This window comes from Cetorhinus maximus, chromosome 3, assembly GCF_964194155.1.
Source record: "Cetorhinus maximus chromosome 3, sCetMax3.hap1.1, whole genome shotgun sequence".
Taxonomy (NCBI): Eukaryota; Metazoa; Chordata; class Chondrichthyes; order Lamniformes; family Cetorhinidae; genus Cetorhinus; species Cetorhinus maximus.
The window spans coordinates 121,733,725-121,755,751 of NC_135881.1; the positions used below are offsets into that span (position 1 = coordinate 121,733,725).

The 22,027-nt window shown below is 44.8% G+C and overlaps 1 protein-coding gene across 1 annotated transcript in view; it reads left to right on the forward strand.

Moving 5' to 3' along the window:
- LOC144678871 (dynein axonemal heavy chain 11-like) overlaps positions 1–22,027 on the forward strand; it is a 552,140-nt gene that overhangs the window by 59,013 nt on the left and 471,100 nt on the right. The window contains exons 9-10 of the mRNA XM_078538870.1: positions 11,011–11,127; positions 21,792–21,929. Coding sequence (XP_078394996.1) covers positions 11,011–11,127; positions 21,792–21,929 — 255 coding nt within the window. The remainder of the gene's footprint in view (positions 1–11,010; positions 11,128–21,791; positions 21,930–22,027) is intronic.

Consider the following 22,027-nt stretch of genomic DNA (forward strand, 5'->3'; position numbering starts at 1 on the left):
TCTGCAGTTTCTCTTGCAAAAAGGCACTGAATGTAAGAACATCGTTTCTTTGAGAAAACTTGTGAACCTGAGATTAACTATGAGCATTTCCCAGCTTCTATCAATCTTCTTTTGTCAACTTGCCTCCAAAGTCACCCTCTCCCACAAACCATCCTGATACCTGCCCAATGCAGTGCGTCATCTTGATGCCTGTTCAATCATTTTAGCACCGCTGCTCATTCCCTGGTTGTATTTCTGTGCTGTTGAATATAGACCATCTTTACTTTTAGAGGGAGAGAAAGGTACATGAGTGGCATAGACACTTTACTTCATCCGTGCATCCCATGATGATGAGATGCGAAGGTGCATTGTTCATTTAAATAAAATGTCTTTGAAAGCTTGTGGCCCTTCTGGCAGGCAAATAAGAGTTGGCAGAATGGTTTTGAGCGAATAAGGTGCTTGAGTGTTCACTCTGCAGTTTCACTCTGCAGAGCTTAGTTTCTCTCTCGACACCTGAAAGGTAGAGAAACTAAGAGCTAAGGAGCTGCATGAACTCTGATTGATGGAGAATGTGTATTGACAACAGTACCTAAACTTAAATAAAAGCAAAATATTGCGGATGCTGGAGACCAGAAATAAAAACAGAAGGTGCTGGAAATACTCAGCAGGTGTGGCATCATCTATGGAAAGAGAAATACGGTTAACATTTTGAATCCAATATGACTCTGTTCCAAAGAAGTCATATTGGACTCGAAACGTTAACTCTGTTTCTCTCTTCACAGATGCTGCCAAACCTGCTAAGTTTTTCCAGCACTTTATGTTTATATATTAGTGCCACAGCTTACCTGGGCCACCCTTGAGTTTATTGAAACTCCTCCTGCATTGTGTGAGTTCTTGGAGCGGTGCAGGATGCATTGATCCACTCTGTCACACCCCTCTGGACAGTCTTTTGTGGGGTTTCATACTCTTCGTACCCAGCAGTCTGCCTCTCTCACATTAGCCACAGCATCTGCAAGAGATGGATTTGAGAATTTGGGGGGGTGCTTGCAGTTGCCAGCCACTTTTAAAGGTTGCAGCAGAACTGTATTTACTCCTTTCCCAGTAACAGTGAACTTCTCGGAAGGGGTTTTACCATTCCAAACTTACCCTGCATAGCATTTCAGAGCAATGGGAGGAAAAATCAGCCTGCATAGTCAATTGTTGATTTGCTGTTCGAGGGGCGTAGCTGTGCTAAAATTGACTGAAACATTGGTTTATATAACTACAGTAATAGCACTTTGAAAAGTAATTCATTGCTTTCAAAGTGCTTCAAAATATCCTGTTGATGTAGTTTGGTGCTAAATAAATGTAATTATTTATATATATATATTTCCAAGCCACTCACCATCCTGACTTGGAAATATATCGCCGTTCCTTCACTGCCGCTGGGTCAAAATCCCGGAACTCCCTTCCTAACAGCACTGTGGATGTACCTCCACTACATGGACTGCAGCGGTTCAAGAAGGCAGCTCACCACCACCTTCTCAAGGGCAATTAGGGATGGGCAATAAATGCTGGCCTAGCCAGTGACGCCCTCATCCCGTAAATGAATTAAAAAAAAATTAATTCTAAGAAAGAAACCGAACCTAGTACTGAGTGATATTGTTGGACCAGAATTAATGTTTTTAAATTCAAAGATTAATTTATATGATTACAAGATGGATTTCAATGAACATGGCCATTTAGGCCATCATAGACAATCTACCAACAGAGACTTTGTTGTGAAATTCAGTTTGATAATGCCCATTGTTGCTACGGATGACATTTGGGGACTAGAATGGTGTCTGCAGCGCACAGGCACTTCTACCTGTGAATCATACTGATGCCATTGGTGAAGAAAAATGTCAATGAGCATGCAGCTAACTTGCACTTAATGCGTGTAGAGCAGGCAGGTCATAATGTCAATCAGCATGCAATGCTGCTTTGATGCCAGTGGTGCCATTTTGGAGCTAAATTCAAAAATTAAAATGTCCACTGCTTCTTTTATTTCTTATGTGGTGCAAGGATCTAAGAAATGAAACTCTTGTTGAGCATCCATTTTTAAAAAAAAATCCTACATTGAAAATTGACTTAAGAGGAAATAAAAACATGCCACTTAAATCTCATGCAGGAATATTTTTGTTGCATAGGAAAGAAAGTCTGAGTTTCAACACTAAATAAAGTTTAGGAGTTGGACACTACTGTAATGAATTTAGATTTATGTCCTCTCTTAAGCTGACACAGCTGAGCACGGGTTAATCAGTAGAACAATGCCCACCAGCTCCATTTAAAGAGATCATCAACTACTTATAGGTTAGCTGCTGGTTTATTTCTTCTAGCTGTAGCTTTAATTTGACAAATGTTTGGTGCTTTCCATAGTTGTTTTCAGTTGTAAAAGTTTACAGGGTGTGGTGTGGCAGGTACTGAAGGACCTTTTGCTGACTTCAAGGTTTCTGCACAAACAGGTTGCTCCCAGACATTGGTGCACTGGCAGGCCTTCTCATTCGAATTGAACGTCATTGGGAGAATGAGTAGAGGCCACGCAAAGCAGCACAGGCTGCTAGAAGAGGGAAGGGGTGAGGGGTGCAGAAAGGCCCTCAGCTGGAGGCCGTATCCACTCAGGATGTTCGGGGAAGAACACTGATTCCTGAACCTTTGCGAGGAACAATGTATGAGTTGTTTGTGCTTCAATAAGGATGTCCTCACTGAAATCTGCCACCTGCTGCAGCCACAACTGTAACCTCAGAACAAGGCAAGGACCGCATTGCCTGTGGCTTACTTTTGCCGGTGCAGAGTTAATGAAACTACTGTGTTTTGTTATTGGAAGAGTTTAAATAACTTCTTCACGGGTGTACTGTTGGATCCTGACAAGGGCCGGATTTTTGTAGAGTCAGGCCAACTCTGGCGGCCTTTAGAAATGACAGGCAAGACTCGATTCTGAGATTCTTGTCCCCATCCCCATTTGTAACCAGCCTACTTCGGCACTTGCGATCCTCCGTGGCCACCTCTGAACTGCCTCCGCAGTTGGCAGGCCCACCTCCATCCCACCCCCGCCTCCCCAGCACAAAAATATGGCAATTTGGCAGACCCGTCTCCTCTTAAAGGAAACTGGTCTGCTGAGTTGGGAAATTTGCCAACTTGACCTTCCCACCACCTCCACGAAAATCCAGCCCAAGGGATCAGAGGAGTTATTTGACTTGTCAGGGGAAAGCTTGCTTCAGTAATGGGAGCTTAAATTGCAGTTCCTCTGTAGTTGAAGCAAGACTTCGAAATAGAGCACAGGTACCAGGGAGGGGAAGCAGTGTTCAGAGGAATAGGGAGGAGGAGGAGAAGGAGAAGGACTGTTAATGTGTGACCCTACGCATCAGGGATCTGCAGGAAGCATTTCCCCTATCTCCAGAACACCCAGAAACAGCGTGTGAGGCGCCTGCGTTTCAGCAAACAGGACTTCCTACAAGTCCGCCTGCAGGGTGAGGATATTGCTGTGGTCATCAGTGTCACTGTTGTCTTAATTTTTTATGCTAGTGGATGCCTCCAGGTGGGAGGAGGCGACACCAGTAACATCTCACAGTTCATCATTCATTGCTGCCATGGGGAAGTCACAGAGGCCCTTTATAGAAGGAAAGGGAACTTCATTGTCTCACTGACAAGAGAAAAGCAAGAGGAGAGAGCATATGGATTTGCCAGGCTAGTGGGAGTCTCAGTGGCTCATGGTGCAGATAACTTCAGACGTGATATTAATGGGGAGATGATCCATAACCACATGGTCTGCCACTCTATCAATGTCCAGTTGGTGTATGATGATGACTTGCAAATACATTCTATGAATGTCTGCTATCCTGGCATTTGTGCTACCTATCTCAATGGAATGTGGTGCACATTGCAACACCTGCATCTGAAAATATGTCTCAATGCTTTTTTCACCCCTTTGTGCCTTGTCTTCCTGATTTTGGAATTTTCTGGATTAAAATTTTTGATATTGGTTACCATCTTGTATAGCTCTCCCCTTTCTGTTGCATCTGTTCAAGGCTGAAGCATCAAAATGTCTCTAGACTTTTCTAACGCAGTTATCTGAGGCAGGATGTCTATTCTGAGGCTGTTTGTCATAATTGTCTTGGTGACCAGAACTGGACCAAATATTTAAGGTGTGTCTGATGAGAACCCTGTAGATTTTAAGCACATTTGTCTCCTAACTCTCCAAATTTGGTTCTATATTTTGACATTCTACTACATAAACACCCTGCATATATTGAAGACCAAATCTACCCCTACCCTTGATTCATTATAATTTTTTCCTCAGATATCTTGACACCATTCATGCTCTCTGCCTTCATGGATAGATAAAATATGTCAATGATGGAAGAGACTGCATTCATTTAATCTGGCAGGCACATTTTGATTTAGAGATAAAGCAATGAAAAATTGTAATGTAGATTTTTTGCGAATATAGGTAGCAGTTTAATGACAGAAGTGTATATGGTAAGGGACATGAGTAATTGACATTTGCATTTCCATTTAAGTGTAATTTCACAATATCTAGGTATTCTATAAATGGGATTGAGTATTTAAGAAAATGGTATAAAAGTTTTTAAGTACGAATTTTTCAATGTCAGCAGACTCTTGCTGTCATGGAGGGAGGAGGTTGATTTTGAAGGCTTTAATCGTTGGCACATGTAATTAGCATACGTCTGCTAGACTAAGACCTGTATGTTCAACAACAGCTGCATGCCTCGGGAGGAAAATATTGATTGCTCCAGTGATCCAGTTACATGACAGCATTTCAATGTGTAGTCTTGCAAAAACTCCTCCTGAAAATCACTTTAAAAGTCTGTGCTTGTGAGGTACTATAACTGCATTTGTAACTTTTGTTAGATTGATGAATCAGTAATTTCATATGTATTTTGACTTTGTGATAAACTGGTCTCTAACATTGTTTTCAAAAGTTAATTCTGCATCTTGAACTGGTAGTCAAGCTGTATGAAAGCACAGATTTTATAGGTAATGCAGAAATAGTTCATTACTGACTAGAATTTTTAGCAAAAGATAACCTTCATCTATGGCTAATAGATTGGTAGTAATCATTATGTGGGTCCTTTGGCACAGTCGGTAGCTTCCCTGCCTCTGAGCCAGAAGATCCGCGTCCAAGTCCCACTGGAGGGCTTGATAGGCAAGGAAGTTGCATTCATAATGCAGCCAAACATGTTGAGTATCAACTTGTAAATCTTTCCAACATATGCCAATGGCGGGTAGTGAGAGCAGGTGAGATTCCTGGTCAGCCATGTAATGGAAAGAAATTGAAGCCTCTACCATTGCTATCTATAGCTCCAGACTACAACTTGCAGGTAAAAGTGTGTGTTGCCACAACAGTTTGGATTCCTTGCAATCGTTGGGGGGGCTGGTTGGCTCAGTTGGAATAACAGTCAGTGTGGATCAGATTGATACCAACACCAGGGGTTTGATCCACGTTCCAGTTGGGGTGGATTCGGGACTTGCCTCCTTGTTCTACCTGTGGTGGAAGCTGTGGCGCTGTTAATCGGACCAACTTTGGGCAGAGAACTCGAGAAGAATCATTATGGGGTAGTGCCATCTTCGCAGTCAAGATAAACAAGTCTGACATGACCTATGAGCAGTTCCACCTTCTCTACTTATTTTACTTGAATATTTTAAATGATTTTAAGAGCCCAGATTATCCCTTCATATTATTTACTAGTCAATTTCTATATTCCCTTTTAGCTTCCTAAATTCCTTTTTCGCCTGCTCACTACATTTTCTATATTTTCTTTAGCACTAATTGATCTCAAGTTGCTTTGCAGGAGCAAATTGAAGGAGAGAAATTCAACACCATTTTGCCTGTCTTTTTGGGTGAAGAATTAAGAATGAGCAATGAATTTTAAGAGCATGTCCTGTACAATAGAATTTATTACACGGATAATGCTGATGGTGATTGAAAAAGCATTAGAGGTTTAGCATCGAAAGAAAATAACACTAATAAAATTTAGCCACTTAGACGTTGGTATCCAGAATGTTCTTGAAGTTCTGAGTGATGCCTAATTTCTTCAGTGGGTAGCAACTTAAATCTACGTCCTCCTGCCAGTAGAAACAATTTCACCTTATTTACTCTATCAAAACTCTTCATCATTTTGAAAACCTCTACTAAATCAGTCAAATTCCAGTGAAAACCAATACAAGTTAGATTCCAGAAAGCCCTAGCATAGTTTATTTCCTACAGGATTGTTGTAGAAAATGTAAATACTCCATGTAGGCAGGATTGAACATAACACTATTTGCGATTCCTGAGGTTGATGGTACAGCTAGCTTTGCAGGAGCACTTCAAGGAGATGCAATTTATGACCTTTGTTGTTTTGACACTTTGGCATGACCTAGCAGTGCGCAATTGAATTATTTTTGTTTGGTCTGGTATCCTAGGATATATAGACTGCACACATGAATAACTCCAGCATTACCTAGCAATGCAGAATCAAAGAAATTGTTCTTTCATTGTGAGTTTCTGTTTTCATGTAAGTTGCTGTAAGTTGCAGAAAAATGTAAACTTCAGACCTGATTTTTCTCCACTTGTGATAACATAAAGTAATTGGAATACATGTTTGCTTATGTGGACTGATGAAATTAACCATGACTTTATGTACCATGTGTAATCATGCGGCAGGCGGGGGCAGGATGTGTCCACCCCCATTGTCACCTGACTCAATTTAATTTTGGGGTGGGCTATAAAAGTCTCCCTTCTGAAAACATCCAGTCTCTGCAGGCAGGGAGAATTGGTAGGAAGCTGACAGCAAGACCTTGCTCCTGCAGGGCCAGTGAACAATCTTTTTGTGAACCACTGTCTCCACGCCTCGGATAGCTTTTGTAAATTTAGAACCCTGACTCCCCCACTTTCATCTACAGCAGTCATCTTCCTGGACCACCTCAACTGCCCCACCCGCCCCTGCACGCGCCTCCTCCCTCTCCCCCGCACCCCATTCCCTGCATGCCTGCATACAGACAAAGAGCGAGCCCGCTGTTCAGCAATGCCTCCCTGCTGGTTCTCCTCCAGGCCAGGTGATCCCACATGACCAATAGAAGACCCCGCCGCCTGACCAGGCTGGCCTGGACGGAGATTGCAGAGGAGGTTAGCAACCATGGAGTCGAGCCACAAAGAAGGATACAGTGCCGGAAAAGGGTCAGTGATCCGTCAGGGTAAGTGGCAGTGTGGTGTTTCTTCAAAGATCCTTTAATGAGAGTATCAAGCAGCAGAACTTTACAAGTGGAGAGAAAGGCCAAGCTGGAAAATGCTTCATCATTCACATTACTGCATGGCAATTGATACCAGGCCATGTGACAGCTGTGAACGATAAGGTGTTTGGGTTCCAGTTAAAACATGGAGCCAGCATGTGGCACAGGGATACACAGGGACAAGGGAGTTAGGTGTCTCTTGGACATGCCACTAAGCCTCCCACTTTGTTATGCAGGATACAGAGACCGTCAGCACCAAGGAGGGGGCCAAGACTAGATGAGGTGTTCCCAAGTTGAAGGCTCTAGCGCCATGTGAGGAGGAAGCCATGGAAATTGTGGGAGGACAGTGTGGTCATTCCATTGCAGGTGACGAGGCTGGATATGCCATCCAGCAGAGTGAGAATGTCTGTCACTTGGTGCTGAGACGTGGGCATCCTAGAGATGCACGTGAAACTGTGGTTTCCTGATAGCTTGCCCTTCTCCTTAATGTCTTTCTTCTTGTTCTGCACTGCAGGTTATCACCATAGGATGCAAAAGCCCAAACCCTATAGAAGAAAGTGATGACTCTGCTTCTGTTGGTGAAGACTGGCACCACTCAGAGGATACACCGTCATCTGCCTCTCACTCATCCTCCACCAACGCAGTTACATACACGGATCTCAGAGGATTTGTGTATAAAATCGAGGGGACATGTTGGTGAACGCTTCATGGACACATACCACCAGCTGAAGGAGGCTGTGTCAACCGAGGTACCTGACAGTTGGAGGACTGCTGGGAATCAGGCCCATGCTGAGCCCAGCTGGATGATGGGCCTCTGGTCTGAGCCACATTAAGCCTACTGGAGATGCAGAAACAGGCAGGGGAAAATCGGGAGGGGGGGAGGTGTGCGTGCGTGGCGGCGGTGTCAGAGGCTATGTGGAACCTTGCATGAATGGTGGAGGAGTCCAATTAAGCCTTGAGTTTTGCCATTTCTCTGGCAGGTGAGAGCTTGGATTTCTCCATGGAGAGTTTGGCAACCGCCATGGAGAGCAAGGCCTATCATATGACCCACGTGTGAAGACCTGCATTCTATTGTTCTGGCCATGGGTTCAGGACAGCAGTGGCTGGGTGAGAGAGGAATGAGGCACCTGGACCTCCCTCCAGCTGTCCCTTTTCCTCAGGGACACAGGGAGGTGCCATTGCACACCGAGAGGGAAGAGTAGAGCCAGCCAGCTGCCCCAGGGGTGTCCTCTCAATGCACTCCCAGAGTGAGTGGTCGCTCCTCATCCTCTCTGCTGGTGACCCCGGAGTCTCCGGTAGGCACGGCTGAGGAGGGTGTTCCTGCACCAGTGCAGGAGACACCAAGTACACAAAAGCCCTCAAGGCTTCGGGCCACCAGAGGATGATCACCAAGGTCATCATATGCAACAGGGCATTGCTGTTAGAAGCCTTTCTCCTCCTCAGCTGTGGATGTCGGGGTCACATCAAGGTGTAGGAGAAAAATTAAAAGATATTTTGAGGGAGCAATAGTGGCACGGGGGTTGATACACTAAAAACTTGTGTATATGTTGCATGATATTAGTTCCATTTGATAATTGTGTGCACCATGTGAAATATCTTTTCAAAGGCGTAAAACTTCCAAATGTTGATGCTTAGAGATAAGTAAATGCACTCATACAAGGAACAGCAAAAGTTAACCTGCAGGAACAGCAAGCAATTAGGAAGGCAAATGGCCTGTTGACCTTTATTGCAAGGGGATTGCAGTATAAGCATAAAGAAGTCTTGCTACAATTGATTAGGGTTTTGTTGAGACCACACCTTGAGCACTGCACATAGTTTTGATTTTCGTATCTAATGAAGAGTATTGTCATGCCCAGATGACATGAAGGGAAAAAAAAATATATATATATGTCTATATCATCCTGGCTACTTTATAAAATTATTTCTGAAGCCTGACTAGCTACCGCTCATACAAAATGAATTTCTAGCCTTCAGAAAACAGCAAGGATCTTGTTATTTCTAAAGAGGCTCTAATGTACCCTGTGACTGCAGAAGTCAAATTCCAAGGAAATGCACAAAGAACCTTTGCATTTTTAAGGCCGATCTCTGGCCAATGGAGACGCTACTTCTGCAAGGACAAAGGGGCCCTGAAACTACTGAAACTTAATAATGGGCAAGAATCCAGAGCAGGAATATACATCCTTTGTCCGAAACAAAGGAAAGATGTCACATGACGCCCCCCCCCCCCCCCCCCCCCCCCACCTACGTCAAGCTGCTAGAACCTGTAATATTGCCATGTGGAGCTGAATCCAGGCAGTCTTCCATCTTCCATCAACAAAGCATCAACAGAAACAGAGTCTGTCCAGGTTTAAATTGCCTGGCCCTCATCTACACTGTTTTCTACTGGAACGTCTGAACTTCAGTACCAGTACCTATTGCAAGACTGATTCATCTCCATGTGCTTCTCCCATTGTGGAAGTCTGTGCTACTGGAAAAGTGGATCATCCCACATCAGTTTCAGCCTGCTAATCCCTCTGAAGAAATACACCATTGGACTTTTGATTTTGAACTCTGGACTCGCGTGAAACAATAATTCACATTTTGGTCTGCGGTCTTTGCCCTGTACCTCCTCCTTTCCCTTACCCCTCTTTTATTGTGTGAATGTACCGGGTTTACGTAGTGACGCTCTCTCCCCGCATTTGGAGTGTGTGTAAAATAAACTAACCCTCTGGTTTTACTCTATCTTGAGTTTGCTGTGGGGCTATTAAAGGAGGATTGGATCACTCCAAAAACTGAAGGATTGGAGAAAATACGCCACCACTTAAAAAGCTGGTGAGAGGAGAAATCAGGGCTGTTTTGATTTAAAGCCCCTCCTGTCCATAACAGTATAATTCCCTTTGGGGTCGTACAGTGATCACTAGAATGGTAGATTGGTCCCTGGGATGAGCGGGTTGTCCTATGATGAGAGGCTGAGTTAATTGGGCCTATATTCTCTGGAGTTTAGAAGAATGAAACGTAATCTCATTGGAACATACAAGATTCTGAAGGGGATTGACAGGGTAGACACTGAGAGGTTGTTGCCCCTGGCTGGGAAATCTAGAACAGAGGGGCACACTCTTGGAATAAGGGGCCAGACATTTAGGATGAGATGAGAAATTTTTTCACTGAGTGTTGTGGATGCTCCAGTGTTGCATATATTGATGACTGAGATCAATAGATTTTTGATCTCTCACGGAATCAAAGGATACAGGGAACGGTCAGGAAAGTGATGTTGGGGTAGGAGATCAACTACGATTGTAATGAATGGTGGATCAGACTCGAGGAGCCGACTGGTCTGCTCATGCTTTCTTATGTTATTATCCATGGTTGCTACATTTATGGTTCATGCCTGGCAGCAAGAAAATTTTAGAAGGCTCTGATAATAAAGTCAAAGTTGTGGCGGTGGTATTAAAATGACAGTCACCATAACGGCGACAGATTAAATGTGCCTAGGAATGAATGGAAAGTTTTTTTAATGTTAACAAATTATTTGAAAATTTTAGTTTTCAAAAAGGTACAATGCTGCAGCAGGAATAATGTTTTAATCTACAGTGCTTCATCAAAAGTAATGCCATTTGGCCATTTGGCAACATTTGTTGTCAGACATGAAGATTGGATTGTCAGCAGAAGATCAATAATTTCCTGCTGCATAGTTTTTACATCCTTTTGATATTGGTATTTTTTGGAGTACTTTTGTAAAGTAGATCATTCAATCAGGTTGCTTTATTTTCTGACAAAATTATAATGCATTCTGCTTGACAGGATTTTGAAAAAGACTACATTGTGTTTAAAGAAAAAATTGTGGATTTTGATAGGCAACTTGGGACCATTCTGTGTGCAGCATTTACAGACTGCTCTGGTTTGGAGTCTGCTTTTAAGGTATGAATTTGTTTAAAGTTGACATGCAGAAAACAATGAAAATTGATACAAACTGTCATGCTATGTTTTTCTAAGTCATTTTTTTCTATCTACCGCTTTGGTGCATTGTGTTTACTTGCTTTTAACAATGACTTTGAATATTTACTTCTAGTCAAAAAGGCTAATTGTGTAGATACACATTTTTAACAAGAGAAAAAATTGTCCTGTATCTATCAGTTGCAATTGGAATGCTCCTTTATTAGGGACCAGCTTGATATGACTGTCTGGAGTAAAGAGTAAGGAGCATAGATAAGAAATTAATGTGATCACATTAATAGTGCACTAATAATTGCGCATGAGAAAACAAAATCTAAAATAATTATTCCAAGATGGAGAGGCGGGTATGGGAGCATGTTGGTACTCCATGGAGCCCCTGCTACTCTACCAAGCAGTGCCTCCTCAATCATCGCAATCTATTGGAGAATAGATTGCTGGACTACTAAGATGCCCTGGAAGTCCAGAGACATATTGACAACAATGTGCAGTCTAAGGTTACCTGGCAGCTGAGATTGTATGACAACAGTCTGAGCTTCCATTGAAGCACTCAGACTTTTGGTGGAAACTGCTTGTGCTGCGCAGTTGTTGAATCATCAGACTCAACATCCAGTGTTGGACAAACAGAAATTCCCTCTGATTGAACATTGGGAAGATTGAATCCACAGCTGTCAGTCCCCACTTTTGAATTGCATTCTCTAACTACTGACTATATCCCTCTCCCCGGCAACTATCTGAGGCTGAACCAGAATGTGCGCAGTCTTGGTGTCGTATTTGATCTCGCGCTGAGCTCCTGATTACTCAGTGTCTTTAAGACCGCCTGTTTCCAGCTCCATAATGTCACCCAACTCCACCCTTGCCTCAGTTCATCTGGTACTGAAATCCTCATCCATGCCTTTGTTACCTCCAGACTTGACTTTCCCAACGCACTCTTGGATGACCCCTCCACATTCCACCATAAACTTGAGGTCATCCAAAACTCTTATGATCCCCAGGTGACCAATAAATGAATAGAATTTAACAACCCCAATGACAAAAACAAAATGGACAAGATTTCACTTATTATAACTTTTACTTTAACAAGCAAACTAAAATCAACATAAATTAACAAGCAAACTAAAATCAACATAAATTAAACATGAATTAACAGGCAAATTGTGGGCAATATGAACTATAAACTACACTTCAAATAGCAGGAACAACAAAGATATGTCTTACAGATTTATCAAGCAGTCTACCCAGAATCACGTCCAGCCATAAAGTCCTTCAAAACTCTGTTTCCCTCAGGTAGAGTTCCATTTCTTTTCTCCGCACAGGGTTTAGCCACTGATTCTCTTCCAACAGCTGCTCCCATTCAACCCGTGTCCCACAGGCATGATCTTCACCAAAATGGCTGCCTCTGGTCGTCTTCTTATCGTGTCCACAGACAGCCTATACATGGCCCAGCCAGAACTGGACACATTTTTGTGCCTTGTTGTTGAATTCGGAAAGATCTGCAACAGTACAGGGTTCCTCTAGCGATTGGCATTGCGGGTGATGTTGCATAGTCTGTGGCTCAGTTCCACATTCACAAGTTGTTGGGCTGGTTGTATATCCCCATTTGCTTAGTGACACCTTTGCATGACCTACACCAGTCCTAAGTCTGTTAAGGCACTTCCAGGTTGCCCAGTTGCAATTAGCTCCTGGGGGAAGGCTTTTATCCGGTAGAATTTCCATCGCTGGGGGTTGTTCGAGACTGGTGAGCCGGTCTTTCCACAAAGTGATGCGGGCTTCAGATGGGGTTGATTGTAATGGAACAACACTGTTCATGAAGCTCTTCCTTGACTTTAGGCGGCTGGGTGTAGGTGTATGACCATGTAGAGGATGCCTCTCATCTGATGTTTGACGGAGTCGCTCTTTCTTGCTGGCTACTGTTCTTCTTATATCAGGGGGAGCGATACCCACCAGGATATATAGGCTGTTGGTGTTTGTTGGTTTTAAACAACCTGTGATAAGTCGGCAGCTTGCATTCAGAATGGCATCCATCTTCTTAGCATGAGTAGATCTTTCCCATGCAGGGCAGGCGTATTCGGCAGTGGAACAGCAAAGAGCAAGTGCACTGGTTCGCAATGTTTTCGAGCTTGTTCCCCATTTTGTGTTAGTGAGCTTATTCAGGATGTTGTTTCGTGAGCTCACTTTTGCCTTTGTCTTTTCGATGTGGTTCTTGAAGGTGAAGCGTCTGTCAAGGGTGACTCCTAAGTAGATAGGGTGCTCGCAATGCGTCAGTGTTGCTTCACACCGGGTTACTTTAAGCTGGCATTTGGCTTCATGTTTCCTGAGGTGGAATGCACAAACTTGCGTCTTTGATGGGTTTGCGTGAAGGTGGTTTTCTTCATAGTAGGATGTTAGACCCTCCAAGGCCTCAGAAAGCGTTTTCTCCATTAGCCTCTGGTTAATCGGTCTCTTTAAGGTAACTGAAGAAGCAGCAGTAATTTTTACTTTTTAACTTGCCCTCTTCCTGCTTCCTGGATTCAGCCTTCAGATTTCCTTCTTTAAACTGCCCCAAACACAACTCTGTACAGCCTGCCTGCACTGTACTGCTGGACAATCTGAGTTTGTTATGGCTCTGTGCCTTTATCTAGTTTGAAGTTTCTGCAGAAGCCTGAGGTCAGAGCCTCATTTCCCAGAAACCTGAAATTTTAGCTTCCCTTTCAGCTGAAGACTTGACAAACAAAAAAAAAAGAAAAAAAAGCTTGAAACCAGTGTCAGCGTAGTCAACAGAACATTTGACCAGTCATTTGTTCAGACAATAGCTCATGCACGCTTCCTACTGATTCCGCAAACTGCAGATTCTATCACACTTGACCCCACTCATCCTCCCCAAACCCACCTTGGGAAAAAGAAAGCGTTACCATATTGAAGATTTCTTTGCAGCTTTTTGGAATACAGTTAGTTCTTCACCTCATAAACATATTATCAAATAGCTGTATAAGTAACATTTTTCCTCTGTCATATTTCACAATTATACATATCGTATTTGCAAAATTAAAAGGGCTTAACCAATAACAAAACCAAGCGAATGTAACAATTAGGATTTCGATTTCAACTTCCACGACTTCTCAGACTGCAACTTTCTTGCAAACAAGAGTGTGGTTTACTGCTAGTTGAATCACCTTCTTTCAGTCGTCTCAGAAGATCTCCCTTTTTATTTTGCATAATGTTTATAGTTTTTTCATGTTCTTCTTTAAGATGTTGTACTTCCGTTTTGTATTCCTCATGTTGCCTTTCAGAATCTTAATGCATTTTTGCACATCAGTGGGATATCATCATTTACAATTATGTTTGTAATAATATTCCATAGTTTTCTCCTTTGCCCATGTTGTAACCTCCTTCGTCCCAACCTTTAGCATGTTCTGCTCATCCTCTCTGTGGCTGTGCTCCAAACTCCGTGAAGTCAGGACCCCGTGGCAACGTTTGTGAAGGGGCTAAAAGTCTTGTGGTTTGTTTGGTCTGGTTAATCTTGTCAAGAACTGCAAAATTGATTGCTGGCAGTCAATCTGGCCTCTGGGTACTGGCTGCTATGATCTGGAACCCAAGGAGAAATTCTCGGTCACGTCACTTCTTACCCTCTGGCTATCCTTGGTTAACTCTCACCACTCTAAATGCCTGTTGAATTTTTCCATGATTATTGCTTCAAAAACCTTATCCACCATTGATGTTAAATTGACTCGCCTATAGTTACCAGGAATGTCTTTGCACCCTTTCTTAAATGAGGGTATTACATTTGCCACTCAAATCCTCTGACACCTGCCCCACATTGGCAGATTGGAAGATTATGGCAAGCCCTTCCGATATCTTTGCTTCCAATTCCTTTAGCAACCTGGCATGCAAGCCATCCAGATCAGGCAACTTATCCATTTTAGCCAGCCTTTCTAGTACATCCTACCTTTCAATTTTCACCCTGTCCTCTAGCATCTCCCAATATTGTGTTGCACCCTCTTCCTTGATAAGCACCAATACAAAGTGCTCATTAAGTATTCTAGCCTTGCCCTGTGCCTCTGAACTCGTATCAACTTCTTTATCCCTAATAGCCCCCACCCTACTTATTACTGCCTGCTTAATATTTACATGCTGAAGGAAGATTTTTGAGTTCCCTTGTATGTTAACTGCTATTCTATTCTCAGATTCTCTCTTTGTCAGTCTTATTTTCCTCTTCACTTCCCCTCTTGACTTAATGGGCCATAAGTTCCAAGCTCCAGGGCATTGTATCTGGGGGGTACCCCAAAGGAGCGCTGGGACCCCTCCTCCAATCCCGGAGCTTCCCAGGTAAGGATTGAATTGCACGGCAATTGCCTGAGAAGTGTGAACTTCCCATGGGCAATTGCCCTGCACTGAGAACCATCCGAAAATTGTGATTTAAATCCGACTGTGTTACATCAATAGCTACCCAGACAAAGATAGAAGAATTAAAACCACTTCTAGCTTCTGCGTAAGTATTGTACAGGCCCACATTGACTCTCCCACAGTACTCCCCTCACACCCTTGAACCCCCAGGGGACTCCTATCCCCCGACCCATCCCCCCCCACCCCACGCCCTGAGTACTCATCACCCCCCACACCCACCCCACTGGACTCTCCCAGTCTCCCCACCGTGGAACTCCCCCCTCCACAGGACAACACCCCTTCCTCCCCCCAGTACAAGACTCAGGACTCCCCTAGTCTCCCCCCTCTCCACCAGCTCCATGGGACTCTGTTCTTGCACCCCCCACTCCACCCCCCGACAAGATACTCTTCTTCCCCACCCCCATGGGACTTCCCCTACCCCGCCCCAAGGCCTGGCTTGACCTGACCCAACAGGATCGCCACCCCACCCACTACTCAAGGCCCAACCCGACCCAATCTTGCACTCCCGTCCCCTCACCTCACTCCCCACCCCCACCCCCTCACTCCACTCCCCACCCCGCAAGGCCTGGCCCAATTGACCTGACCCGAACTGGCCCGACCCGCGTGCCCTATGCACCCTACCACCTCCAAAAACCCTATCCACTTATCTTATATACTTACCCTATCAAAGACCTGTAAACGTGGCTGAACCTTTAAACTTATCTGGTTTGTGGCAGCTAGTGCCGTAAAAAAAATGGGGCATTGCTTCCATACCTTGGACACTACAGCCCTCGATGCTGGCCTATGGACACGCTGCACTGCCTAGATCTTGCCCGGCCTGAGTTGGAAGGTCAGGCAAGTTAGGATTGGCTGGATTTTCAGGTAAAATCTTCTGAGCAGGCTGGCAACCTGACTCAATTGCCACTCCGTCGGAAGTTACAGGCCATTTGGCCAGGTTATCGGTTGAAAAATCCACCTGCCATGTATCGTATATCCTACTTTTTCTTGCTTCATCATATTCTCCATCTCTCTCATCATCCCTTCCCTTTCCCGCTTGTTGGCATGTACTTGTGCTTGGAGTTTACCAAGCTTATTCATCACACTTTGTGCATATACACACATGCATTGTAAACCAGTATTTTTATTCCTCCTAGTCCATGTTAATCTGTTCCTATCTAATATGGTCCTCCTTCCTTCTCTAGTACTATCTGAAACGCTCACTCCTTTATGCACCTTATTTCTCTTTTCTGCTTCTATATATTGGTTCCCAGCCCCCTACAAAAATTCGGCTGAAACCTTCCCAGCCACACCAGTGAACCTCTTTTTTGAACCTCTTTCCTGCCTCAGGACTAGTCACAATTTCCTAAGAATCTGAAGGCCTCCCTCCTGCACCATGGACAGAATTTTACATTTGGCATGTGGGGCCGGGCCCGACACACTGGAACGTAAAGTGACGCGCGATGATATTGGGCGTGCGTTCCGATGTCATTGCGCTGTCTCATGATACTTTGTTCGGCGGGCGTGTAGCCGATTCTGGCACGCGTCCGCCGATAATTGAAAGGCCTATTAAGACCATTAACGAACTAATTAATTTCAAATTTACACTGTCCGTCCAACCTAACGGTTGGCGGGCAGGTGAAAAGGCCAAGCGGCCTTTACATTTTTTAGGAAACCTCATCCACGAGTGGGATGAGGTTTCCTAAAGCTATTACAACTTAAATAAAAACTTCCTTTGAAAAATGAAAACATGTCCCATCTCATGAGGGGACATGTTTCATTAAATTTGTATTGTATTTATTTATTTTTTTAACAATCGCTTCAATCTCCCTGAGGCAGCTCCGGAGATTGAAGTGCTCTTTCGCGCGCATGCACGAAAGAATGCTGGAACCGACTCTCCCCCCGCCTGCACAAGAAGCGCAGCACTACTGCTCGCGTTCCGCGCTGGGCAGACCTTAATTGGCTCACCTGCGTGAAATCGCGGTGCGGAGCTGATTGCGGCCGCCCCCGCCTGCTTCTGCCGAGCCCGCTCGACCAATGCAAAATCCTGGCCCATATCTCAAGTCTCGCAATGATTCTCTCTGTTTCTCTAGCTTTTCCAAACATATTTGCTCTATGTCATTGCTATTGATGCGTACCACAATGCCTGGCTCACTCCGTTCTCCCTGCAGAGTATTCTGCACCCTCTGCGTGATATCTTTTACCCTGAGACCAGGGATTTACCATTAATGGCTACCCTTAACTATGAAATCTCCTATAACAACTGCATTTCTACTCTTTGCTATTCCCCCTTGTGCAGCCCCTTGCCCTTGGAGCCTAGGGCTAGGCTGTACTACTTCGATGTTACCTTCTTGAACACAGCATTATTCTGGGGATAGTTTTCTGTGCAGAGATTGGTTTATCTGGCTTCTGTAAAAGGTGATGGGCTGTAACTTCTGAGTTCCAGGGTGCCACATCTAGTTGGGGGAGGGGGGTACCCCAGAGATGCACTGGGGGACACCCCCGACTACCCTGGAGGCTCACAGGCAAAGTGCACATGGCAATTGCCCGTAAGTGCAAACTTCCTCTGGGCAATTGCCCTCCACTGGGAACCACCTGAAAATGTGCTTTAAATCGGATGGCTCCTACTAGGCTACATCAATAGTTACTTAGAAAAAGTTAAAATAATTAAAACCACTTCTAACTCCTGAGTAAGTATTGCACAGACCCAGACTCCCCCAGCCACCGAACCCCCCCAGGGGACTTTCCCCACCACCAGACTGCTCCCCTCCCACTGAACTCCCACACCGACCCCCGATGGGACACCCATGGGACTCCACCCACCCCCAAGGACTTCACCCCTGACATGAACTCCCCAATCCACAGGATTCCCACCACCCCCAAGGGGACTCTTCCCTATGTAAGAGATTCCGTTCCCTTACAATAGTTCTTGGACTCCAGGGGAGAATCTTCGGCTTGGCGAGCAGGGGAGGGGCCCGCTCGCTGAGGCGTAAAATGACACTGGGTGACGTCGGGCGTCCGTCCCGATGTCACTGTGCATCATTTAGATTTTCAGTTCGGCGGGCACGTAGCTGAGTCAGCTGCGTGCCCACCAAACTATCAAAGGCCTATTAAGGCCATTTAACTAACAATTAAAATAATTAACAGGGCTGCCCGTCCAACCTTAAGGTTGGTGGGCAGGCGAAGAGCCCAGGCGGCCTTCACATTTTACATGGAACCTCATCCACTGGCGGGATGAGATTTCATGAATGATTTTAAATTTTCTCAAAAATTTCTATTGAAATTAATGCACATGTTGCAGCTCATGTGACAGTTTCACATGAGGGGAAATGTCACAAAAAATTTTCAACACTTTATCGAACTGTATAACTTAAAACGCATTCCCGACTCAGGGAACCCCCCCCCCCACCCGCACAGGGAGCGCACAGCCGGGGGTGCCGATCGGGACGCGCCCGTCCCCGCACAACCCCCCCGACGGGGAAAATTTTACCCCAGGAATTATGAGAACATCATGCCCACAACACAGGGTTTAGCTCAACCTCAGATTCATTTGCTTATTGAACTCTCAAATTTCCCCCAGTGCAAAGTCCTCTGTGATTCGACTGAAATTTACAAAATACCTCCCAGCACAAACCCCTCGATGACTTGGCTGAAACCTACAATCACCACACCAGCTGGTCACTGCCGGTGTTGATTGTAGACCTGGATCTGGAGATGACCAGTCTCTGTCCTTCTTGACTGCAGTGTCTGCTCTCTGATGTTGTCCACTTTTATAATGATTCATATCACACTGTCACAGGCACAGACCCTGTTACCATTCCGCTGAGTTGTCCGATGATTTGTACCTCTTTACCTTTGTTCACTCGGTGCTCTGGTCTAGACAGGACTGTGAAGACGTAGTTAATTCTTCTGCTGCTAACATAACAGGAAATCATGTGATCTCCTCCCCATGGTGAGGGATACCTGGCTGCAAGATTGACTGTGGCGTCAATATTCCTTTCATCCCTGGCAGGAACTAATTGTGCTATGTAATGTCAGTTGCCCTGTGCCATTATTGTCCATGATAGTGGCCCTCTTAGTCTCTTGATGATCTAGAGTTTTGGTTAACTCGGCCCTCTGTATGTTACAGTAATCCATTAGTATCTGTACAGTTCATCTGGGTGTGTGGCTATTTTATATTCTTAGAGCTCAGGGTTCCTGTCCTTCACCACCCCCCACACCCCCACCCCGGCCAGGCCCCTCTTTCACACCCCACCCCCAGCCAGGCCTGACTCAACACCCCTACCCCCGAGGCCTTACCCAACCTGAACCCCCCACCTCCTCCCGAGGCCAAGCCCAACATTCCCTAAACCTCCTGAGACCCGACCCCCCCACCTCCCCCCACCTGAGGCCCAACCCAACCTGACCCCGAAGCCCAACCCCCCCCCGAGGCCCCACTCCTGCCAGAGGCCCGACCCCCACACCCTCCTGTGGCCTGTTTGTATGGCTGGTGCAGCTCAGTATCTGGTCATAGGTGGTTCCTGGGATGTTGATGATGGGAGATTTAGGAGTGGCTTTGAACTTTAAGGGGAGATGGTTAGATTCTCTCTTGTTGGAGACGGTCATTGCCTGGCACTTGTGTCGCACAAATTTTATTTGCCATTTATCAGCCTAAGCCTCAATGTTGTCCAGATCTTGCTGCATGCAGGCACAGACTGCTCCATTGTCTGAGGAGTCAAGAATGGCATTGAACACTACGCAATCATCAACGAAGACCCCCACTTCTGAACCTATAATGGAGGGAAGGCCATTGATGAAGAAGCTGAAGATGGTTTGGCCAAGGTCACTACCTTGAGGAACTCCTGCAGTGATGCTCCTGGGACTGAGATGGTTGGCCTCCAACAACCACAACCATCTTCCTTTGTGTTTAGTATGACTCCAACCAGTGGAGAGTTTTCTCCGATCCTCATTGACTTCAATTTTGCTAGGGCTCCTTAATACCGCACTCAGTCATAAGCTGCCTTGATGTCAAGGACAGTCACACTCACCTCAAATTTGGAGTTCAGCTCTTTGTCCATGTTTGGGACCAAGGCTGTAATGAGGCCCAGAACTAAATGCCCCTGGTGAAACCCAAACTGAGCATCAGTGAGCAGGTTATTGTTCTGCAAGTGCTGTTTGAAAACACTGCCAATTACATCTTCCATCACTTTGCTAATGATTGAGAGTAGAGTGATGAGAATGTAATTGACAGATTTGATTTGTTCTGCTTTTTGTGGACAGGACAGACCCAGGCAATTTTCCACATTGTCAGGTAAATACCAATGCTGTATCTGTATTAGAACAGCTTGTGTACGGGGGCCCGTACAAATCTCCAGTACTGCAGCTGGGATGTTGTCAGGGTGCGTAGCCTTTGCTGTATCCAGTGGTTTTAACTAATTTTTGAAATCATGTGTGCAGTGAATCGAACTGGCTGAGGACTGGCATCTATGATCCTGGGGAGTTCAAGAGGAGGCTGAGACAGGTCATCCACTTGTCACTTGTGGCTAAAAATGGTTGCAAATGTTCCCTTTTCTTTTCCACTGATGTGTTGCACTCCCTCATCATTGAGGATGGAGATGTTTGTAGAACCTCCTCTTCCAGTTAGTTGTCTAACTGTCCACACCATTCGTGATTGGGTGTGGCAGGACTGCTGAGCTTGATCTGATCCATTTGTTGTAGGATTGCTTTGCTTGTCTATAACATGCTGCTTCCACTGTTTAGCATGCATGTACCCTGTGTTGTAGTATCACAAGGTTGGCACTCATCTAGCGAGTGGTTAGGATCTGGTGTGCACTGTCTGAGAGTGTGGTGGAGGCAGGTTCAATCGAGGCATTCAAGAGGGAATTGGATTATTATCCGAAAAGGAAGAATGTGCAGGGTTACGGGGAGAAGGCAGGGGAGTGACACTAGGTGGACTGTGCCTTCAGAGAACCAGCACAGACATGACAGGCCGAATGGCCTTCTTCTGTGATGTAACTATTCTATCTGCGATGGTACTACATAGTTTGTATGGTATTGAAATCGGGTTTTGCCTATATTCAAAGCAATACTCGTAGCCAGTGTTAAGGATTGAGAAAAGTTTAACACGTTTTACTGTGCAGTATTTTCAACATCGTGAATGCATATTTTACATCCTGTAAAGATGAAATATACCTAACTAGCTTTAATGATTCCTTATCCATAATTTGGTTTATTGTGCTGCAACGATTGAAAGCCAAAAATATTCATCTGTATTTATTTGTTTTCTCCCAAAGCTTCTTGCTGTCTTTGGTGTGTTTCTGGAGAGATCCACCATTAAGGAGATTTTTAGTCCAAAGTACTTTACTCTGCTAGAGATGTTTGATCAAGAACTGGACAGATGTAAATGTTTATATGACAAACATCTAGAACAGGTTTGTTGAATAATAAGATAGTGTTTCAGTTAAAGTTGCCTTTAATAAATGTTTACATTCTTGAAAAGGGTTTAATTTTATGATCTCTTCCATTGTGG